Genomic DNA, 22,229 nt, shown 5'->3' on the forward strand with positions numbered 1-22,229 from the left:
AAAAGTATACAGTATGGAGTTTTCTGAGAAATGACTGCTCTACCTCTAAAACAACGTGTTACATATCAGCTAACCTACAGTATTTATATATATATTAATATTTAAAGTGTGTAGACGCTGCGCATGCGTGCGGGAGAACCACGTGACGCGCATGCGCATGGGTTACTTTGAAGCCGGCGACTCCCCCAGGATGTCGCGAAAAGGGAGGCGCTTGGCGAGCACTCAGCCGTCTCCAAGGCGACGGCCATGCAAACACGTGCTAGTTGCTAAGAGACGGAAGAACGCTCTTTTTCAGCAGATTTTTTTGGCTAAGTCCTTACACCCCAGACATGGCATCCCAGGAGCGAGAGGAGGGCACCCAGCTGGAGCTGGAGTACATTATCGGGTTTAATGGTAAGAGGGGGACACAGGGACCCCCGGCTGCCGGGGACTGCCACTCTCATTGCGCTGGGCCAGAGAATGGACTCTGCAGACTGTGCTGGTGCTGTTTACATAATTTATATTTAAATAGAGAGACTATAATCTCAATAAAACGAAATTATATCACAGACACCCAAATATCCTGGGAGATGTTATTTATTTCAGAGCAGCCAACGTTTCATCCCTAGAATCTAATTCCCAATGTCCCGATTCAGCTATCCCATTCCCAGCGGCGCAGCCACTCCTTACCATTCCCAATGTCCCGATTCAGCCATCCCATTCCCAGCGTCGCATCCACACCTTACCATTCCCAATGTCCCGATTCAGCCATCCCATTCCCAGCGTCGCATCCACACCTTACCATTCCCAATGTCCCGATTCAGCTATCCCATTCCCAGCGTTGCAGCCACTCCTTACCATTCCCAATGTCCCAATACAGCTATCCCATTCCCAGCGTCACAGCCACACCTTACCATACCCAATGTCCCAATTCAGCTATCCCATTCCCAGCGTTGCATCCACACCTTACCATTCCCAATGTCCCAATACAGCTATCCCATTCCCAGCGTCACAGCCACACCTTACCATACCCAATGTCCCAATTCAGCTATCCCATTCCCAGCGTTGCATCCACACCTTACCATACCCAATGTCCCAATTTCAGCTATCCCATTCCCAGCGTCGCATCCACACCTTACCTTTCCCAATGCCCCAATTCAGCTATCCCATTCCCAGCGTCGCATCCACACCTTACCATTCCCAATGTCCCGATTCAGCTATCCCATTCCCAGCGTTGCAGCCACTCCTTACCATTCCCAATGTCCCGATTCAGCTATCCCATTCCCAGCGTCGCATCCACACCTTACCATTCCCAATGTCCCAATACAGCTATCCCATTCCCAGCGTCACAGCCACACCTTACCATACCCAATGTCCCAATTCAGCTATCCCATTCCCAGCGTCACACCCACACCTTACTATCCCCAATGTCCCAATACAGCTATCCCATTCCCAGCGTCGCAATACAGCTATCCCATTCCCAGCGTCAAAACCACACCTTACCATTCCCAATGTCCCAATTCAGCTATCCCATTCCCAGCGTCGCATCCACACCTTACAATACCCAATGTCCCAATTCAGCTATCCCATACCCAGCGTCGCATCCACACCATACCATTCCCAATGTCCCGATTCAGCCATCCCATTCCCAGCGTCACATCCACAACTTACCATCCCAAATGTCCCGATTCAGCCATCCCATGTCCGGCCGTTCATTCCCGGTGCCTTGTCTCCGTTATTCCAAAATCATTGTCTATCCTGTGAATAGCATCCTATCCCCTGCATCTCATCCCCAATGTCCTATCCGTTGTGTCACATACTCAATATCCTATCCCCTGCATCTCATCCCCAATGTCCTATGCATTGTGTCACATACCTAATATCCTATCCCCTGCATCTCATCCCAAATGTCCTATCCGTTGTGTCACATACTCAATATCCTATCCACTGCATCTCATTCCCAATGTCCTATGCGCTGCATCACATGCCCAATAGCCTATCCCCTGCATCTCATTCCCAATGTCCTATGCGTTGTGTCATATACTCAATATCCTATCCCCTGCATCTCATCACCAATGTCCTATGCGTTGTGTCACATACTCAATATCCTATCCCCTGCATCTCATCCCCAATGTCCTATGTGTTGTGTCACATACTCAATATCCTATCCCCTGCATCTCATCCCCAATGTCCTATGCGTTGTGTCACATACTCAATATCCTATCCCCTGCATCTCATCCCCAAAATCCTATGCGTTGTGTCACATACTCAATATCCTATCCCCTGCATCTCATTCCCAATATCCTATCAGTTGATACCCTATCCCATGCATCTCATTCCCAATGTCCTATCTGTTGTGTCACATGCCCAATATCCTATCCCCTGCATCCTATCCCCAATGTCCTATCCGTTGCGTCATATACCCACTGCAAACATCTCAAATACAGTGTTGTTATTCGGAGATGAGATTTCACCGTAATGACACCATACACTAATAGAGTAACAGGTAATGCTAGGACTACAGCACATTAATCTGGGACATTTAAAAAGCATGCACATTCCAGGGAGTGTACAATACAATCAAAGTCGCCTAATGCTTAATAATGTTTTATTTGTGAAACAGTGAGTAAATTAGCCTAGATCAAGTATGTCAAACTCAAAGTCTAGCAAGGGCCAAATAAACAAGATTTAAGTTTATGTGGGCCACAAAAAAAACAAAAACAAAAAAAAAAACTTACATTTTCATAGAAACTTAGGTTTATTTTCAGAAGAACAGTATAAAACCCCCAGCACCCCCTTCTACTAAACCACAGCACCCCCCATATACTAAATCCCAGTCCCCTCCTCTACTAAATCCCAGAACCCCCTCTAGCCAACAAGCAGACTCCACTCACATTGCCGCTGCCAGTATGCGATTCCCGGCCTCTGGTAAATCCCAAATGTCACCATCCTCACCCTTTGCCAAAGCGGATCCTGCCACTACTTCTTGACACCCTGTGAAGGTGGAGCACGTCGACATCACGTTGGAATGTGACGTGGCGTTGCGTGCCTCTGTGCACCTCCAGGTCCTCCACTGACCGAATCACACACACTCACTGACAGACATACACACACAGACACATTCACTGACAGACACACACACACACACTGACAGACATACACACTCACTGACACACACAGACAGACACACACATACTTAATGACAGACACACACACTCACTGACAGACACACACACACTCACAGACAGACAGACACACACACTCACAGACACACAGACAGACACACACACTGACAGACACACACACACTCACTGACACACACTCACTCACAGACACAGACACACTCACTGACACACACACACACACACTCACTGACAGACACACACACGCTAACTGACAAACACACTGACAGACACACACTTACACACACACTCACATTATTGTAATTATTCCTGGGGTCCAGTGGGGATCTTCTGTCTGGAGCTCAGCCTTCCTGCTCTTCACTGCTCCCTCGCGTGCAGTTTAGTGATGCCGGGCACCGGAATATGGTGCCATATCCCGGCGCCCAGCATCACTACAGACGGCGCGCGCGCGAGGGAGCAGTGAGGAGCAGGAACACTAAGCTTTCTCGCTGCATCCACCGTCCCCTCCTCCCTGGCCGGGTAAGTAATAGCAGAGTAGGCACCTGCAATGTGGGGAAAGCAGGTACCTACTCTGCTTGGAACACTAGGCATTTAGGCATGTACTCGCGGCTCACCGGGTCGCAAAGCTGTCCATGGGCTGCGGGTTTGACATGCTTGGCCTAGATGAAGAAGGATCGTTACAATACCCAAGCGTCCAATCTTTAGGTGCAGAAAAGGGCCCTAGTATTTCTCAAACTCAAAAATGGTTTGACAAAAAAACAATGGAAAAGCAAACACTTCTAGCACTGTAACCACAACAAGGAGCTATAGTAGTTGTGGTGTTTAGAGTGCCCCTTTAGTATCGCAAGTAATTCAGGTGAGACGAGGAGATTTAAAAAAAATTTATATTCATCATTTGATTGGTTGATTCATTTGCATATGGTGACAGTTGGCATGTTTTGTTCATGTATTTAAATGATAAAATAATATACCAAAATCTTGCTCTGTGTCCACCTCTGTTCCCTATTTTCCTAAATTGTAAACTCACATAAGCATGGTCCAATTCACCAATGTTTATCTTCAAAATTAAACTGATTGCCACTTTATTGGTAGATTAGTTTTCCCCACCACACATCACGGTAGAATATGAATATTAATTGTAGGGTAGGATTTATTGGCCTTTAATATATAATAGGGTCAGTGGGCCAGGGTGTTGCAGTCCTCTGCATTGTACATTACTCGCAACTACAGTACAGTATGCTGCACACAATGTAAAAAAGCCAGACACATTCCCCAGCATAGCAGGAATTCTTTCATAAGGCTAAAAGGCACACTGTGTAATGTTTTTCTATATTGTGTATTTGTACAGGACATGTAGTCTCTGGCTTGATCATTCATCCGGATAGAGAACATCTCATTTACCCTTTGGGGAGCACAGTGATCATTGAGAGCCTCCAAAAACGCAAGCAACAGTTTCTCCAGGGCCACACCAACAATGTGTGCTGTTTGGCTGTCTCCAAAAGTGGAAAATATCTAGCATCTGGGCAGGTGACCTACATGGGATTCAAGGTAAGTTACACAATCACACAGGCACTATACTGTGGCTTTATTTGGCGTCGCTTCAATGATCAACTACTCCTAGGTGTCCACATACTTCCCACCATGTGAAATGGTCAAAATGAGCACTTATTTTAGGGGTGTGAGTAGGTTTTGGCCAAGGACGGGCTATTGTTAGAAATTTTAGGGGACTTACTAATAACAATTTATGCAACTAAAATGTCTTTTAGGACAAGAACAATGTATCTTATTTACCCAGACTAAATTCTAACCACAATTCTTGCAGTATAAAGACACATTACTGGGAGTATTATTGCTGTGGAACTCTGCCATACACACAGGCACACCAACAATATGGAGCTCCTAGAAAAGAGGGACATTAGGATAGAAAAGAGGGACAGAGGGATTTTAACCCAGAATAGTGACTGTCTCTCTGTATAGCGACAAATGGGATGTATGCGTCCACACTGCATCTCTTTAAATAGGGAGCATAAAACAAAGTACGTTTGCTCTCTGTGTGTCCATTTAACACTTAAACCAGGGTCCACAGAAACAAAGGAAAGTGTTAGTTAGCAAACGCTACTGTTTTTTGGGCCGGGTGTGTTACTTCTGTACATCCCCATTGTAAAGACTAAGCTACAGTAATATAAAGGGATACAAATAAATTCATGTAAATTGATTATATAAGAATTAAATGATCAACTCTAATTTCAGGGTTATTCACTAATTTGAGAATTGAAAGTGAATTTCAAATTTCAAACCAAGGTAACTGAACTGAAAACATAGCTCATTTAGAGAATTTCTCCAGTTCGTCCGTTTTGGCCTTAATTTTGAATATCACTATGAATTCACATTCGATTCTCACGTTAGTAAATAACCCTAAATGTGTATGAAACGTCAGAGATAGTAAAAAAATATAGGCTTTTGCCGGCTATATCTGTCATTGCAAAAAAAAAAAACACCTTTGTATTTTAGAGAAAGTGTAAGAAAGTGCAAAGCTGTATTCTAAATCTAGATTTAAAGCATGGTGAATGACCAGGAAAAATAGGTCATAAATTAATGTTAATATCGCTAAGACCAAAGACAAATATTTGACTGTGTTACTCTGCAGGCTGACGTCTTCATATGGGATTACGCTAAGAGAGAAGTCCATGCCAAGCTAACACTTCACAAGGTCAAAGTCGAAGCTTTGGCCTTTTCTCCAAATGACCGATACTTGGTGTCTCTAGGAGGACAGGACGATGGCAGGTACATCAATATGATCTCTTACACAATGTATAGACAGCAACTGTTCTTCTTCAGAGTGCCTTCAGGGTGAAAATAAAATACCATGATATTTATAGAACGTCCTCGCTCTTACAGGAAAGGCTGCCATTTCTATGCCCTGTCAGATTGCCACTTTATACTTCTAATTATAGGAGGGTACGTGTTGCCCCCACATACTTAACTGGTATGATTTAAAATGATATGTAAAAATGGTTTAAACATATTTTAACTAACTATAAATTCATGCGGGCACATTGGGCACGTTGGGTCTCAGAACGTTTAAAAAGATGTATAGGTTTCCAAGATGGCCACCTCCACACAAAGAACGTATCTTATCTTCAAGTGGTAATTGCAGCTTAACTTACTGTATCTAGCTAGATGTAAATAATATTAATCGTTAAAGAATGTTGCTTTGAACAGATTCAAGTAAATAAGATATCAGTGGGCAGTTCCACTTTAATAACATTATTGTAAATTTGGTCTCCCCTCTCTGCATATAATGGGAAGGATTGATTGCCTCTGTTATATAATTATTTTTTCCTCATAGTGTTGTCTTATGGGATGTGATGAAGAAAGAAGCAATTTGTGGAAGCCCAGCCTCCGCCATAAGTGCAGGAGCTGCCTTAACTGTAGCCTTCAGCAACAGCAATGATGGGGTATTTGTTACTGGCGGGAAGTAAGTATCAATGTTAGAATCAGAAAACATCTTTGTTTAAAATTATGTAATGCTAGGAGCAGAATTAACAACACAACCACCTCCCCTGACGTTAATGACGTCAGTGAACAACATTAAGCATTTACTAATCATTTCTAATTAATGAAAGCAAATAAAGTACACAAACACTGTACCAACAAATATCATTGCAACACATTGACAACAAAGCAAATTCACATGTATACTTTACACAGAATGCCTCGTTTGCACAGGTTTAACCCCTTAAGGACACATGACATGTGTGACATGTCATGATTCCCTTTTATTCCAGAAATTTGGTCCTTAAGGGGTTAAAGATATATGCATGCATATCAAAGTCGATTTGGAACACAAAAGATTAATGTCACCTACTGTCCTCATCACTATAAGTGAGTCACACAGGCAGGTCAGATCGTTCCAATATAGAACGTCATTAATATGGGCAATCTCAGGTTATTGATTTTAAGCTCATGTGATTAACAAGGATGACTGAAATTAAGCTTGGTTTTAAGATAACAACATGTTATAACTTTAGTAGTGTTCCTGGCAGAAAATTGTTGTTGAAAGCACTCACACCTTACCAGGCAAAAGTCAGAAAACTTTATTGATTGTATACTGATGCTAGATTGTAATTTCCCCCTGTACTACCAGAATTTTCATTTAACTTTTAGATTTACCGTAGTGCTAATATGCTAATGTGGAGTGCGTAGGTTACGGATCTTGCTGTTCTGCTCCTTGAGATTTTGAGCATGCATTAGGTTGGTATCCGAGATAAATGGTAACAGCGTTTGATGTGTCTATATTTCACCACAGTGGGACACTGCGTGTTTGGGAACTAGACCTTCCCAACAGGAAAATGCGCCATACGGATTGTCAAACGGGGCATCTGAAGAGATCTGTGACTTCCTTGGCAGTGAGTTAAAACCCAGGCAATCTTGCCGCTATCGCCAACTGGCGTATGTTTTAAAAGATTGATGCATTTCCAAAATGGCCACCTCCATACAGAGAAATGATCTTATCTTCAAGTGGTAATTGCAGCTTAACTTACAATAACTGAACTTACTATATCTGTAACTTAACGTATTATATATAGCTAGATATGAATAATATCAACATTAGTTTTAAATTTATAATTACAGGGGGTTAATGTGGGCCCGTGTACTCCCACAATGCTAAGTGTGTAAGACTGCATGTGTGCAACTCATAGCACAAATCCATATTCAAACATAACATATAATAGTAATTCACATTTATTCTAATAAATGGTTCAGGGTTATTCACTAACTTGTGAACAGCATTAATTCCAAAGGGGTTTATTCACTAAACCCTGGACAATAACAAACTGAAATTGTAAAAGCACAATTTACTGGGTTATCCACTAAACTCTGAATTTTAGTGAATTAAATCCATAATGGAAAATTGAGGAAACAATTTCAAGTTGTTAAATTTTTGCAAATTAGCTATTTTAGCCTCAATTTTGCTATTATGATTTAAATGGACACTATAGTCACCCAGACCACTTCAGCTCAATGAAGTGCTCTGGGTGCCAGGTTTTAACCCTTCAGATGTAAACATAGCAGTTTCAGAGAAACTGCTATGTTTACATTTGGGGTTAAAGCGGCACTGTTATGCCGAACGTACCTTTCCCCAATCGATTCCTCTTCTCTCCCTCTCTCAGGATCTGTTCTTCTTTTCTTCCTATGTGCTATAGTTTTCTTTAAAACTTAACAAAAAATAGGGACTATTTCTATTCTGGAGGTTTCCTACGCAGTGACCAGCGGTGACCAGCGGAGGAGCAAAGTGTACTTCGTTTCCGGTGGTCACAGCAATTTTCCCATGATCCTTAGCTTTCCTCCCTGTTCCCACGATGCTTCCTGTCACTTAGACAGAACGCCGGCAAAACTGCCGAATTGCGTTCTAACAGTTTCTCCATTCGTGTTAAAACGCAATTCGGGACTTTGTTCAGATCGGAATTTCATTCGAATGAATGAAACTCCGATCCTATTCATTGCTGTGGCTGCATCTTCCCACGGTATTAGGGAGCTATCTACTAAAAGGCTGAAAGACCTAAATTGGTCTTTCAGCCAAATTTACTAATACTAAGTAAAGATTACTCAGTATTGGTAAATAATATGCCCCTACTCGCTATACCGAGAGTAGGGGCATGTCAGTAAGCAGTGAGCAGCCTGTGGCTGCTCACTGTAAACAACACACACACACAAAAAAAAACAACCTATTGGCCCCACCCCTACTGTCCTGTCCCCACCCCTGCGTGGTGGGGGCTATAAATCACAATGGGGGGGACCTACTGTCCTCCCCCCGGCCCCCACCCCTGAGCGGTGGGTGGGGGCCCTAAAAAACAATAAGGGGGGGGGACCTACTGTCCTCCCCCCTGCCCCCACCCCTGAGAGATGGGTGGGGGCCATAAAAAACAATAAGAGGGGGGGACCTACTGTCCTCCCCCCCGGCCCCCACCCCGGAGTGGTGGGTGGGGGCCCTATATAAGAATGGTGGGGGGGGGAACCTCTTGTCCTCCCCCCCAGCCCCCACCCCTGAGCGGTGGGTGGGGGCCCTAAAAAACAATAAGGGGGGGACCTATTGTCCTCCCCCCCGGCCCCCACCCCTGAGCGGTGGGTGGGGGCCCTATATAAGAATGGTGGGGGGGAACCTACTGTCCTCCCCCCCGGCCCCCACCCCTGAGCGGTGGGTGGGGGCCCTAAAAAACAATAAGGGGGGGGGGGGCTACTGTCCTCCCCCCCCGGCCCCCACCCCTGAGCGGTGGGTGGGGGCCCTAAATAAAAATCCCCCCCCTCAATCAAGGTGACTAGGGGTCCCAAGCCCCTAGTCACCCCCTCCCCCCCACCCAGATAAAACTATCCCCTACCTACCCCCCTCACCCTAAAAATAGTGAGGGGGGGAATAAAATAACTAACCTTTAAAGAAAAATTCAACTTACCATTTGACGTCTTCTTTTTTCTAAAATCTTTGTTTTTCAGCCCCAAAAAAGGCCAAATAAAAAGCCATCATACCCGTCAAATTTAAAATAAAATAAAAAAACAGAGCGCTTAAAAAATTAATCCATCTTCACCCATGGAGGGCTCCGTGCAGACTGAGCTCTGCAGGGGGAAGGCTTATAAAGCCTTGCCCCGCCCTGCAATTAGGCTAAGAACACTCTGATTGGCTGGTTTAAGCCAATCAGAGTGCTCTTTGTCATTTTACACAGCATGGGAAAATTCCAAAGAACTTTCCCACGCTGTGTAAAATGACACAGAGCACTCTGATTGGGTGGCTTGAAATCCATCCAATCACAGTGCTCTGTGTAATTTTACACAGTATGGGAAAGTTCTTTGGAATTTTCCCACGCTGTGTAAAATGACAAAGAGCACTCTGATTGGGTGGCTTGAAATCCAACCAATCACAGTGCTCTGTGTCATTTTACACAATTCATTTTACATTTGGATGGCTTGAAATCCATCCAATCACAGTGCTCTGTGTCATTTTACACAGCGTGGGAAAGTTCTTTGGAATTTTCCCACGCTGTGTAAAATGACACAGAGCACTGTGATTGGATGGCTTGCAATCCATCCAATCACAGTGCTCTGTGTAATTTTACACAGTGTGGGAAAGTTCTTTGGAATTTTCCCACGCTGTGTAAAATGACATAGAGCACTGTGATTGGATGGATTTCAAGCCATCCAATCACAGTGCTCTGTGTCATTTTACACAGCATGGGAAAGTTCTTTGGAATTTTCCCACGCTGTGTAAAATGACAAAGAGCACTCTGATTGGCTTAAACCCACCAATCAGAGTGTTCTTAGCCTAATTGCAGAGCGGGGGAAGGTTTTATAAGCCTTCCCCCGCCCTGCGGAGCTCAGTCTGCGCGGAGCCCTCCATGGGTGAAGATGGATTATTTTTTTGGCGCTCGGGTTTTTTCTTTTTCGTCAGTCTTTTTTTTGCGCCAGGGTTTTTTATTTTATTTTAAGTTCAACGGGTATAATGGATTTTTATTTGCCCTTTTTTGGGGCTGAAAAATGAAGATTTCAGAAAAAAGAAGACGTTGAATGGTAAGTTTAATTTTACTTTACAGGGTAGTAATTTTATTCCCCCCTCACTATTTTTTAGGGTGAGGGAGGTAGGTAGGGGCTTTTTTATTTGGGTGGGGGGTGGGTGACTAGGGGCTTGGGGACCCCTAGTCACCTTTGATGGAGGGGGGGATTTAGGGCCACCTACTGTCCTCCCCCTGGGGGCTGGGGGGGGGAGGACAGTAGGTGTCCCTTCCCCCCCTCATTATCATTATGGCCCCCAGGGGTGGGGGCCGGGGGGGGGAGGACAGTAGGTCCCCCCCCCCTCATTATCATTATGGCACCCACCCACCACAAAGGGGTGGGGGCCTGGGGGGGGAGGTCAGTAGGTCCCCCCCATTATCATTATGGCCCCCACCCGCCGCACAGGGGTGGGGGCCTCGGGGGGAGGACAGTAGGTCCCCCCCCTCATTATCATTATGGCCCCCACCCGCCGCTCAAGGGTGGGGGCCGGGGGGGGGGTAGGACAGTAGGTCCCCATCCCCCCATTGTAATTTATGGCCCCCACCCGCCACGCAGGGGTGGGGGCCGGATAGTAGGGATTTTATTTTACAGTGAGCAGCCACAGGTTTAGTAGACAAGCCCCTACTCGCGGTATAGCGAGTAGGGGCATTGGGGAGATTTTATTCTCCTTTATACTATTATGGGGGTCATATTGACCCCCATAGAGTGAGGGGGGGACCTGGGGGGCTTATGAAGTGGTGGGGAGCACTGCTCCCTGCCGCTTCTGTCATTACATATTACAAGGAGGGAGCTGCGTGCCGGTAGCTGCTTCCTTGTAATAAACTGAACAAACAAACAAACAGTGATACACAGTGTTAGTTTGTTCGTCTGATTTTTCTATTCATTCATTCGTCTGTCTGATGAATGAATGAATAGATGAAATTCCCGTTCGCATGTCCAGGTGTTTCACTGGGCATGTGTGGGAATCTCACCGTCTATCTAGTGTGGGCAGATGACATGTCCCACAGGGACTTCACCTACCCACACAAAGATGGCGGCGCCCTGAGTACAGATCAGGGCAAAAAAAAAACAGATTAATAAATAGGTAATCTGGGGGGCATAGGGGCATTTGGGGGTGACTAAGGGGTCAATTGGATGTAGTGGAGGCGGAAGGGGGGTTAAAAAAAAAAAACGGGATTCGGCATGACAGTGCCGCTTTAATCCAGCGTCTAGTGGCTGTCTTCCGGACAGCCACTAGAGGCGCATCTGCGACGCTTGAGGCGAATTTCACCTCCATCGCGCAGAGCGTCCATAGGAAAGCATTGAGAAATGCTTTCCTATGGACACTTTGAATGCGCGCGCGGCACTTGCCACACATGCGCATTCGGCTCAAGTGACGTCGGACGGGGGAGCACGGTGCTGGATTAAGGTAAGCTGCTGAAGGGGTTTTAACCCCAGCATCACGCGAGGGGGACCCTGAGGGTGGGGGAACACTCGGGGCACTATAGTATCAGGAAAACCGCTTTGTTTTCCTGACACTATAGTGATCTTTTAATTTACCAAAATCGGATAAAATATGTTTTTGAATAGTATGTACCGGTATATACATGTTACATATATATTTTAATGTTTTAATAACAGCCAGATCACTAGCTACAATTACAGAAGTTTCACACAATATATCAGAGCTGCAGTAATTACGGTCTAAATGTAAATCTGGCTCAAAATACACAGACAAGAATTCAGGTAATTTCAAATCTTTCAAGGCTATGGGGGGGATATGATAGAAACATTTAAATACATAAAGGGAATCAACACAGTAAAGGAGGAGACTATATTTAAAAGAAGAAAAACTACCACAACAAGAGGACACTGTCTTAAATTAGAGGGACAAAGGTTTAAAAATAATATCAGGAAGTATTACTTTACTGAGAGGGTAGTGGATGCATGGAATAGCCTTCCAGTTCCAGCTGAAGTGGTAGAGGTTAACACAGTAAAGGAGTTTAAGCATGCGTGGGATAGGCATAAGGCTATCCTAACTATAAGATAAGGCCAGGGACTAATGAAAGTATTTAGAAAACTGGGCAGACTAGATGGGCCGAATGGTTCTTATCCGCCGTCACATTCTATGTTTCTATGTTTCTATAAGGCTTCTTAAAACACATATCTAAAATAAACAGTATGGTCACCTAAATGGGCATATTGTGTGAGCTCATCAGTTTATCAAAGTATCTGATATTGGTGGATACTGACCTAATTTTAAAAGAGGTGATAATGTGCTAACCTCATTATTTATATTTATGATACCGCTTAAACCAATGCCGGGGGGGGGGACGAGGTCTCTGTAAATATATAGACTTTATGGGACACTTATGATGGGATTCCCTGCATTTGTAGGGGTCAGTGTGTCACAGTGTATCGAAGTGTCTGTGTTACATCCTCCCTAATTCATACACCTTTTCCAGGTGGCTGAAGATGACAGCTGCTTCTACTGTGGGACAACCACTGGAGACATCCTCAAAGTTAACATGAAAACCAAACTGCTGAACAGCTGTGGACCTGAGAAAAAAAGGTTTAGTCTGGTGAGTCAGTTCTTGTGTTTATGACTAAGCTCTTTCAGAACTCAGTGCATCTAATTCAATTGTTTGTTTCTGATCCGAAAACACAATGTCATACCTCCTGCTCCTAGTATTTCAAAATTTGGCAGTATACTTGTAATTATGGACTCCTGTCCCGACATCTTGGGTCTACTTTTAGGTGCCCCACTTCTAGGAACATCTCAGCTATTGTAAAAAGTTGTAAAATTTAGGCAGTATTTTTGGCTGCAGTTTTGCAACTTTGTTTTTTTAACACATCAAAATTCCCTGTTTAGTCAATACACCATGTGGTGTTGGGTATATGGTGAAACCTCATTATTTTCCATAATATCCTATTCTTAGGTTTAAGTAGTGAGATTTATACTTTTGGTTTCTCCTTGCCAGGGAGTGACTGCTTTGATCATCCTGAAGTCAGAAGAATTCCTGATCGGATCCGGGGATGGAAAGGTAGCGCTGTGCAAAGGACCAAACTACAAGGCTACAAAGTGAGTGATCAGAACTGAATGATAAGGCTTAGGTTATCAGTGCTCTAGTTATTATAATAATCACAGCAGAGTTTGTCTGCATCTCGGACTTAGCAGTGTGCAGTTTTAAGTCACTAGGGGGATGCGGAGTTGAGTTGAATGGGCTCCTCCAAGCAACATGACCATAAGTGGTTTAAAGTGATCATGGTGCCTGCAGTACATATGACATTGTCCAAATTCAATTAGAGATACAGAACTGTGAAGATTTATGAAATTTCATCCAACATGGTACCATGGCAACATATACAGTATGTACCGTATATACTCGAGTACAAGCCGACCCGAATATAAGCCGAGGCCCCTAATTTTACCCCAAAAAACTGGGAAAACGTATTGACTCTAGTATAAGACTAGGGTGGGAAATGCAGCAGCTACTGGTACATTTCTAAATAAAATTAGATCCTAAAAAAATTATATTAATTGAATATTTATTTACAGTGTGTGTATATAATGAATGCAGCGTGTGTGTATGAATGCAGCGAGTGTGTATGAATGCAGAGTGTGTGTATGAATGCAGTGTGTGTGTGTATGAATGCAGTGTGTGTGTATGAATGCAGTGTATGTATGAATGCAGTGTGTGTGTGTATGAATGCAGTGTGTGTGTGTGTATGAATGCAGTGTGTGTATGAATGGGATGCAGAGTGTGATGCAGAGCCTTGGTGGGGGGTGGGCATTTTTATTATTATTTTTTAATTATTATAATTTTATTCATTTTTTTGTTATATTAATATTTTTGTTATTTTATTAATATTTTTTAATTATTATTAATGTTTTATTATTTAAATTTTTATTTCTTTTTTTGTCCCCCCTCCCTGCTTGTTAGCTGACCAGGGAAGGGGGATCTCACTCCCTGGTGGTCCAGTGGTGTGCTCTGTGTAGGAGGGGGGCTGGCAGGAAGCTGTTACTTTCCTTTCCTGTCAGCTCCCTTCTCCTCCGCGCCGGTCCGGTCAGCTCCCCTGTCAGCTCCCAGTGTAAGTCTCGCAAGAGCCGCCCCATGACCCCGCGGCTCTCGCGAGACTTACACTGGGAGCTGACAGGGGAGCTGACCGGACCGGCGCAGAGGAGAAGGGAGCTGACAGGAGCTGCAGGAGAGGTAAGTAAACGCTTCCTGCCAGCCAATGTAAATTGCCATAATACAGACAGTGACTCGAGTATAAGTCGAGTTGGGGTTTTTCAGCACAAAAAATGTGCTGAAAAACTCGACTTATACTCAAGTATATACGGTATATAAAAAGCAGGGCAGGGTTCCAATTACTCCTTTAATACCCCGAGGAAGCAGGACCAGATGTCAAGAGTTAAAATATATAAGCAAGGATCCAGCTTCAGGAGATGGCAATGTGATTAGCTGGGCAGGTACAACCAATTACATTGGATTTTTAGCCCTGTTGCATCTAGTGCATTAAAACAAAACATTTATGGATATTTGTAAAAACACATATAATGCTACACAATGTTGTGAGTGAACAAGGTAACAAGAAATCTTCTTTAACTTTCTAGGACAGTGCAGCTACAAGGGTCGGTGACCTCAATCTCTCTGCGGGGCCAAGGTCATCAGTTTTTTGTTGGCACTGATCAGGCGCAGATATACCGGTTTAATTACCCAGAATTCAACGAAGAACTCTTTGCTTCTTGCCACAGCGAGCCCATCAACGATATTGTTTTTCCCTTGTACGTAAAGGTCGTGCATTTAGCTACTTTGCCCTTTGATCTGTCCTTTCCTTTCGGAGACTCAATATCTATTGCATCTCAGTGTCTCTTACAGTAACCTTTGCAAAACCATTAATTCTGTATTTTTTTAAAGGGACACTATAGTCACCTGAACAACTTTAGCTTAATGAAGCAGTTTTGGTGTATAGCTCATGCCCCTGCAGCCTCACTGCTCAATTTTTTGCCATTTAGGAGTTAAATCCCTTTGTTTATGAACCCTAGTCACACCTCCCTGCATGTGACTTGCACAGCCTTCCACAAACACTTCCTGTAAAGAGAGCCCTATTTAGGCTTTCTTTATTGCAAGTTCTGTTTAATTAAGATTTTCTTATCCCCTGCTATGTTAATAGCTTGCTAGACCCTGCAAGAGCCTCCTGTATGTAATTAAAGTTCAATTTAGAGATTGAGATACAATTATTTAAGGTAAATTACATCTGTTTGAAAGTGAAACCAGTTTTATTTTCATGCAGGCTCTGTCAATCATAGCCAGGGGAGGTATGGCTAGGGCTGCATAAACAGAAACAAAGTGATTTAACTCCTAAATGACAGTGAATTGAGCAGTGAAATTGCAGGGGAATGATCTATACACTAAAACTGCTTTATTTAGCTAAAGTAGTTTAGGTGACTATAGTGTTCCTTTAATGATTCAGTCTTCCCTATTACTACTGGGCATCAGTTCCACAAATCTACCAATTGTGGAGAAATTCCTCAAATTCTCCTCTTTATGTTAATATTCCTCTTTCAAAATATCCTTCCCCTCTGTGTTTTTCAGTTTCCTAGGGTAAGTGAACATTTATTTTCTCCTTTGTTGTTCCTGCATTTGCCTGTCACTAAAAGTTAGCATCTTCTATAATTAGCTAAAACAGTACTGTCATCTGCTTAATTCCCTCAGTGGTACTTCCGAGCTGTTTGCCACGTGCTCAAAAAACGATATTCGTGTTTGGCTCAACTCAAGCCACAAGGAACTGCTACGGATCACCATTCCCAATATGACATGTTTTGCCATTGCTATTACAAGAGATGGGAAGTGCATCCTATCAGGTGGGATGAGGAACATGAACATATATCATCAATTAATGCTACATCTCTGTCCTGGGGGCATGGACATATCTCATCAAGATTAAAGTTACATTTCTGTCCTTTACCTTTAAACAAATTGGCAACCCCATTTTATGTCATAAGAAAAAGTGTAGTTCGATTCATGTCGAATATTTTTTGTTTACTATAATATACACTGAACATGATTATTAATTACGTTCGAAACTGAAATATTTTTGGGTAAAATAGCTAAGGTTGTGACTATAGCTGAATTACACTTTTTTTCCAAACCTGATAATCAAACTGTCTACAATTCAGACCCAGCAGTCGTCGTTCATTGGGAAAGAATCCTGCTCGACGTTATTAAAGTGTTTATAGTCAGTGATCAGTTGTGACGATCTGACAACCTGCTTCCAAATTTTAGGCCAAGATAGACTATTTGGGGAAAGAAATAGTAAATGTAAATAAAATAAAAGCTTTTTAAATTTAAGATGATAGAAATTGATTCCATTTGGAGTTTGGAAATCATGGTGTAATTTGTGTTCTTACAGCTTGGGACGACGGTAAGATCAGGGCGTTCACACCAGAAAGTGGTCGTCTTATGTACATTATTGAAAATGCTCACAGCATGGGTGTCACAGCCATCGCACTAAGCAATGACTGTAAGAGGATTATCAGTGGAGGAGGCGAGGGACAGGTTTGTAGCCAAACTCAGTATCCATGGCCTCTTGCTTGCTAGTATCCCATTGTGTTATTTTATTAACATCAAACAATAAAATAAAGACACATTTTGTTGTCGTAGGTGAGAGTGTGGGAGATCGGAAAAGAAAGCCGCTGGCTGGTACAATCCATGAAAGAGCACAAGTCATCAGTGTCTTGTATCAACGTCAAAAGCAACAACCGCGAGTGTCTCACGGCAAGCTCTGATGGGACTTGTATCATCTGGGACATTGTGTGAGAACCTGGCTTACAGATTTATTTATTTTCTAAAACAGAGGTTCCCAACCCAGTCTTCAAGTACCTCCTACCAGTCCAGGATTTAGGTATTACCCTGTTGTGTCTAAAAGTTGTGTTTTTTTTTTTCTCTAAAACACCTTAGACACAACTGGGTAATTCCTAAATCCTGGACTGTTAGGGTTAGGGTTGGGAATCACCGTGCTAGAGGATCAAGCAGTAGGAATGTCAGAGCCTGCAAATTTTACTGGACACATTATCAGCATTATTCACCAACTATCTAGTATACTTCCAGTTTGGCTTCTTAAATTTGAAATTGGTGTTTAATTTACTTTGAATTCCTGATAATTCTTACTTTAATAAATAGCCCTGATAGAGTATTACTATTCCATAGTTTAGTTATATTGTAGCATAACTGGACTTACAATAGCCAATAGCTAAGGCCTCAGCTATGCCTAGGCAAACGTTGAAAATAACCCAATGAATTTTATAAAGGAGAAGGGGTTATATTGTTTGGGATATATAAGGTTTTCCACAGTCTCAGCACTATTCCAGGGTCTCCAGGGACAAAGTACAGTTCGTTGGTACGTGACATGAATGAGATCATTGGGTTGTTTTAGGTAACTGTATATTTAATAGTTGTTAAATTTTAATACTTTATTTGAACGTGCTGTTGCCCTTTTTCCAGTCGTTTTGTGCGACTCCAGATGATCTTATCAAACACCTTGTTCCGCTGCGTGTGCTATCACCCCGAGGAGTTCCAGTTTCTTACAAGCGGCACCAACAGAAAGGTCAGACATCCTTTTAATAAAGGGACAGACATAGCTAGAACCCTAGATATTGTAGAACTACACCTCCTTTGATGCTTTGCACTCCTTATTTCTGGCAGAGAATCATGGACATTGTAGTTCATAGCTGGGGATCTTCTATTGTCATCACTATCTCAATGCATTTCCTAGACACAAGATCTTCTCAATTCATCTACTCTGAGATGTCCACTTTCTTCACTGCGCCACATCACAAAATATATGTCTGCATCGCTTCATTTTGGAGCCTAATATTAACTGTGATAAAAATCTTGTATGTGAACATTACTAGATCAGATCAGAGGGGAATCTGAGAAAAGGGTCATTTCTAGGTAATCACTTAGTCATTCGTTGCTGTCTACGTTATTATGGAAAACTATCAGAAAACTTTACGTTTTGGTACTTTGCTACCTTGCAAAGTTTAATGGCCATAGACCTTTAGTTTTTGTTTTCAATATAACTTGTAGTATACCATTAAATATGTTTAATGTTAAATCATTACCTAAATATACATTTATCAGCTTGTTGACAATAACTCTGGTGAAATAAGGAGTGCATTAAAGCTGAATTCTCCCATATAAATTGTGACAGTCCCTTTAAAGCAGGAAGCAATGGTTTTCCACTACGTAATCCCTCCTTGTTTTTCTCCTCCATAGATTGGATACTGGGAGGTGTTTGATGGTTCAGTAATCAGAGAGCTTGATGGATCCCTGTCTGGAACCATCAATGGAATGGATATCAGCAGCGATGGGCTTCACTTTGTTACAGGTAATGTTACAGCAATTGCTGGTTTATAGTGTGACACAATGCTATCAACACAGCAATGTCTGAAATGTCCAGGTAACTAAATTTACTTTAAAAAAAAAACTGCTGTCTTTTCTCTAACCCTATTTTATTTATTATTTTGCTCACTGTTAAAATAAAACTCGATTTAATTAGTTTAAGACCAGATGTTTATTTAACCCTTTAAGGCACAGAGCACATCAATATTTGTACATTTATAGATAGACACAAATAACACAGTATAAGATGTTTCATTACAAATATAGTATATTTTTTCGAAATATGAGATGCACAGGAATATATGGCACATCTATATATTTTAGCCAATTTAGAAGAAAAAAAAAACCCAGAGATCAGACTAAGTATATTCTTGCGATCTCCGTCACTAGGTGGTATCGGAGCATTGCTCTGGTAACCTGCAGGAGTCCTCTGAATGGTCAGGGTTCGGAGGAAGGATTATTCTCAATCTGCACCCAATAAAGGTTCAGGCAGCAGTCTCCAAGGCTCACCACAAACCCAAAAATACAGCACTCGGAATATAGAATGCAGTCAGTTTTTTACCCCAAATTTGGGGGGAAAAGCTGCATCTTATATTACAAAAAATATGGCAATCTCTCTTTTAATCTTCAATAGTTAGTCTATTGCACTAGTTGTCTCAGTTGTAAATTTACAGAAATCTGTATTTCAAAATAGCTGAACTGAAACATTGCTCAGCGATGAGATATTCTTTCCTGTTTGGTTATTTTGCCAATTTTTGTAAAAAAATAAATAAAAAGACAATCAGCATGGATTTAATCACTAGACAGCAAATCATGGTAAATAAAACGATTTAACTACATTTAGTTCCTGACATTTAATACTTCAATGATTAATCCTTTTAGTCAGAGTCAAAGTGAAAGTAAAACTTCAGGCTGATTTTACCAGCTTGTATTTCAGGATAGACGTATTCCCAAGCATTTTTCATTTCCATTATAAATGATTTACTTCTGTTCTTCCACCAGGTGGCGATGACAAGCTTGTAAAACTCTGGGATTACAATGAAGGAGAAGTTAGCCACATGGGAATTGGGCACAGTGGCAGCATCAGCCGGCTAAAAATCTGTCCCCTCTCTAGGTGCATCATCAGCGTCAGCACCGATGGGGCAATTCTGCGTTGGAATTACCCTTTCCCAGTCTAAGATTATTTTACCATAAACCCTGTGCATGTTAGCAGACCGCATTTTCTGTCATGTTTAACCTCATTGTTTTATTTATATGTTTAACAATTACAGACTTGTTATAAAATAAATACAAATAAATTCCAAACAGAAAATCCAAATTCTGTATATCCTTTGTGGAATATTTTACCAACACACCTGTAATAGTTTGGATAGGATTTTTTGTTAATATCCCATTGTACAGCGCTACGGAATTTGCTGGCTCTCTATAAATAATAAAATAATAATAATAATAAGGGTCTGTACTATAAACACTGAACTATAATGAATTGAAAATCAAATTGTAAATGAATAAGCTGCCTTTATAGTGGTATTATCACTGTGGTAAAGAGAATGTGTTCTACTTGAATTAGAACCCTTATCAATCAATGCAACAATAAAATAAGAACACCCCTTTAACCTCTTAAGGACCAAACTTCTGGAATAAAAGGGAATCATGACATGTCACACATGTCATGTGTCCTTAAGGGGTTAGATTATTCTTACAGGGAACACTCGAGAAAATAAACCATTGGGATTATTTATTAAAGAATAATAAATAATTCTAAATGAACATGTATATATTTTGGAGTGCATAATGTGTACTTGATGATTATTTGCCGATGGGGGGGCGCTAATGCACCCTCTCCATAGGAAAGCATTGTGTAGGACGTCCAGCCTAAGCCGGGTGACCAAAAGTCGCCTAGCAAGCAGGAAGTGCCTCTAGTGCCTGTCTGATTGACAGCCTTTAGAGGTAGGCTTAACCCTGCAATGTAATGATTGCAGGTTCTCAGAAACTGCAATAAACAACATTTCAGGGTTAAGGGGACAGGAACATTGCACCCAAACCAGTTCAATGAGATGAAGTGGTCGGGCTGCCTATAGTGTCCTTTTAAACCAGTCCCATATTTCCCCTTAGGGTTCAGGTTTAAGCAGTATCCCCTTTCTAATGAACTTGGAAATCACACATGAAATTATTCTCTATACAGAAATTTGTAGTGAAGTAAAAACAAAACTAATCTGTAACTTCATAGCAGAGTTGATGACATTTCTAAATTTAACTAATTGCCCTGAATTTGGAAATCTAAGATTTTAATTCTCTACAATTCTCTATTTAGTGAATAAATAGAAAATTATTGAGCCATTGGGAAAAAAAACTGGTGTAGGGCAAAGGTCTTCAGATATATCTCCAGTCCAGAACATTATGCCATACCTGATTTAGCACAGGTGAGTTAATGAGCAGAGCAGTACTTATAATTGTTTAATGTGTGCACCTGTTGGGAGACATTCATATCCTGACCAGTGGGTGTGTAATAAGGTAAAATTGAAAAAAAATAGTCTAGGCCAGGGTTTGGATTAGAAAACCTTAATATAGTTACCCTGCTCCTAAGAAAAAAAATAAGCCAAACGGGCTGAAGCCGGACCATTCTTTTTAGAATGTATTTTTAGAATTTCCTTGTCAGTTATCCACAATTCCTAATGTATGATTGTAGTCACTAAACTCCAAGTTATTGTTATTACCCAACCTGTGATTACAGCTGAGTTGGAGAAGTGTTCCAGATCACCTATATTGAGCTATCAGAGTTTGGTGAATAAACCCCACAGTGAGTAAATAGCAACTTTGAATTTATTTGCTAAAGTGAGAATTGGAAGTGAATTTCAGAATTAAGGCCTGAGCAATACAAAATGAAAGCATTGCTGAATGAGAGAATGTTTCCAGTTTTGGCATTTTTGATCTTAAAGAAACACTTTAGCATTAGGGAAACAAAACTGTAATCCTAACCAGGGTCCAATTTCCCCCAAGGCCACTGAGGCCACGGCTGAGCAGCGGGAGGCCGGAGAGGGGCAGCATGGCCAATCCCCATTCCAGTTCCGACAACCATCCTGTGTCAGTAATACATTGTACAGCCCCCATGTCAGTGCCCTGTGCCCCTCTGCTACAGGCCCCTATAATTGAGCCACCTGGCAGTCTACCTATCGTA

At 42.1% G+C, this 22,229-nt stretch overlaps 1 protein-coding gene across 1 annotated transcript; it reads left to right on the forward strand.

Annotated features, from left to right (window-relative positions):
* Positions 1–271: 271 nt before the first annotated feature.
* Positions 272–20,383, forward strand: CFAP52 (cilia and flagella associated protein 52). The gene is made up of 14 exons (XM_063453361.1): positions 272–393; positions 4,471–4,670; positions 5,770–5,906; positions 6,472–6,600; positions 7,432–7,531; positions 13,109–13,225; positions 13,625–13,725; positions 15,262–15,432; positions 16,364–16,512; positions 17,061–17,206; positions 17,312–17,463; positions 18,152–18,254; positions 18,926–19,037; positions 20,054–20,383. Exons 1-14 carry the CDS (start codon positions 330–332, stop codon positions 20,227–20,229), a joined length of 1,857 nt encoding a protein of 618 aa, XP_063309431.1. The 5' UTR covers positions 272–329; the 3' UTR covers positions 20,230–20,383.
* The last annotated feature ends 1,846 nt before the right edge of the window (positions 20,384–22,229 follow it).

Source organism: Pelobates fuscus, chromosome 5 (genome assembly GCF_036172605.1).
Source record: "Pelobates fuscus isolate aPelFus1 chromosome 5, aPelFus1.pri, whole genome shotgun sequence".
In the NCBI taxonomy this organism is placed as follows: domain Eukaryota; kingdom Metazoa; phylum Chordata; class Amphibia; order Anura; family Pelobatidae; genus Pelobates; species Pelobates fuscus.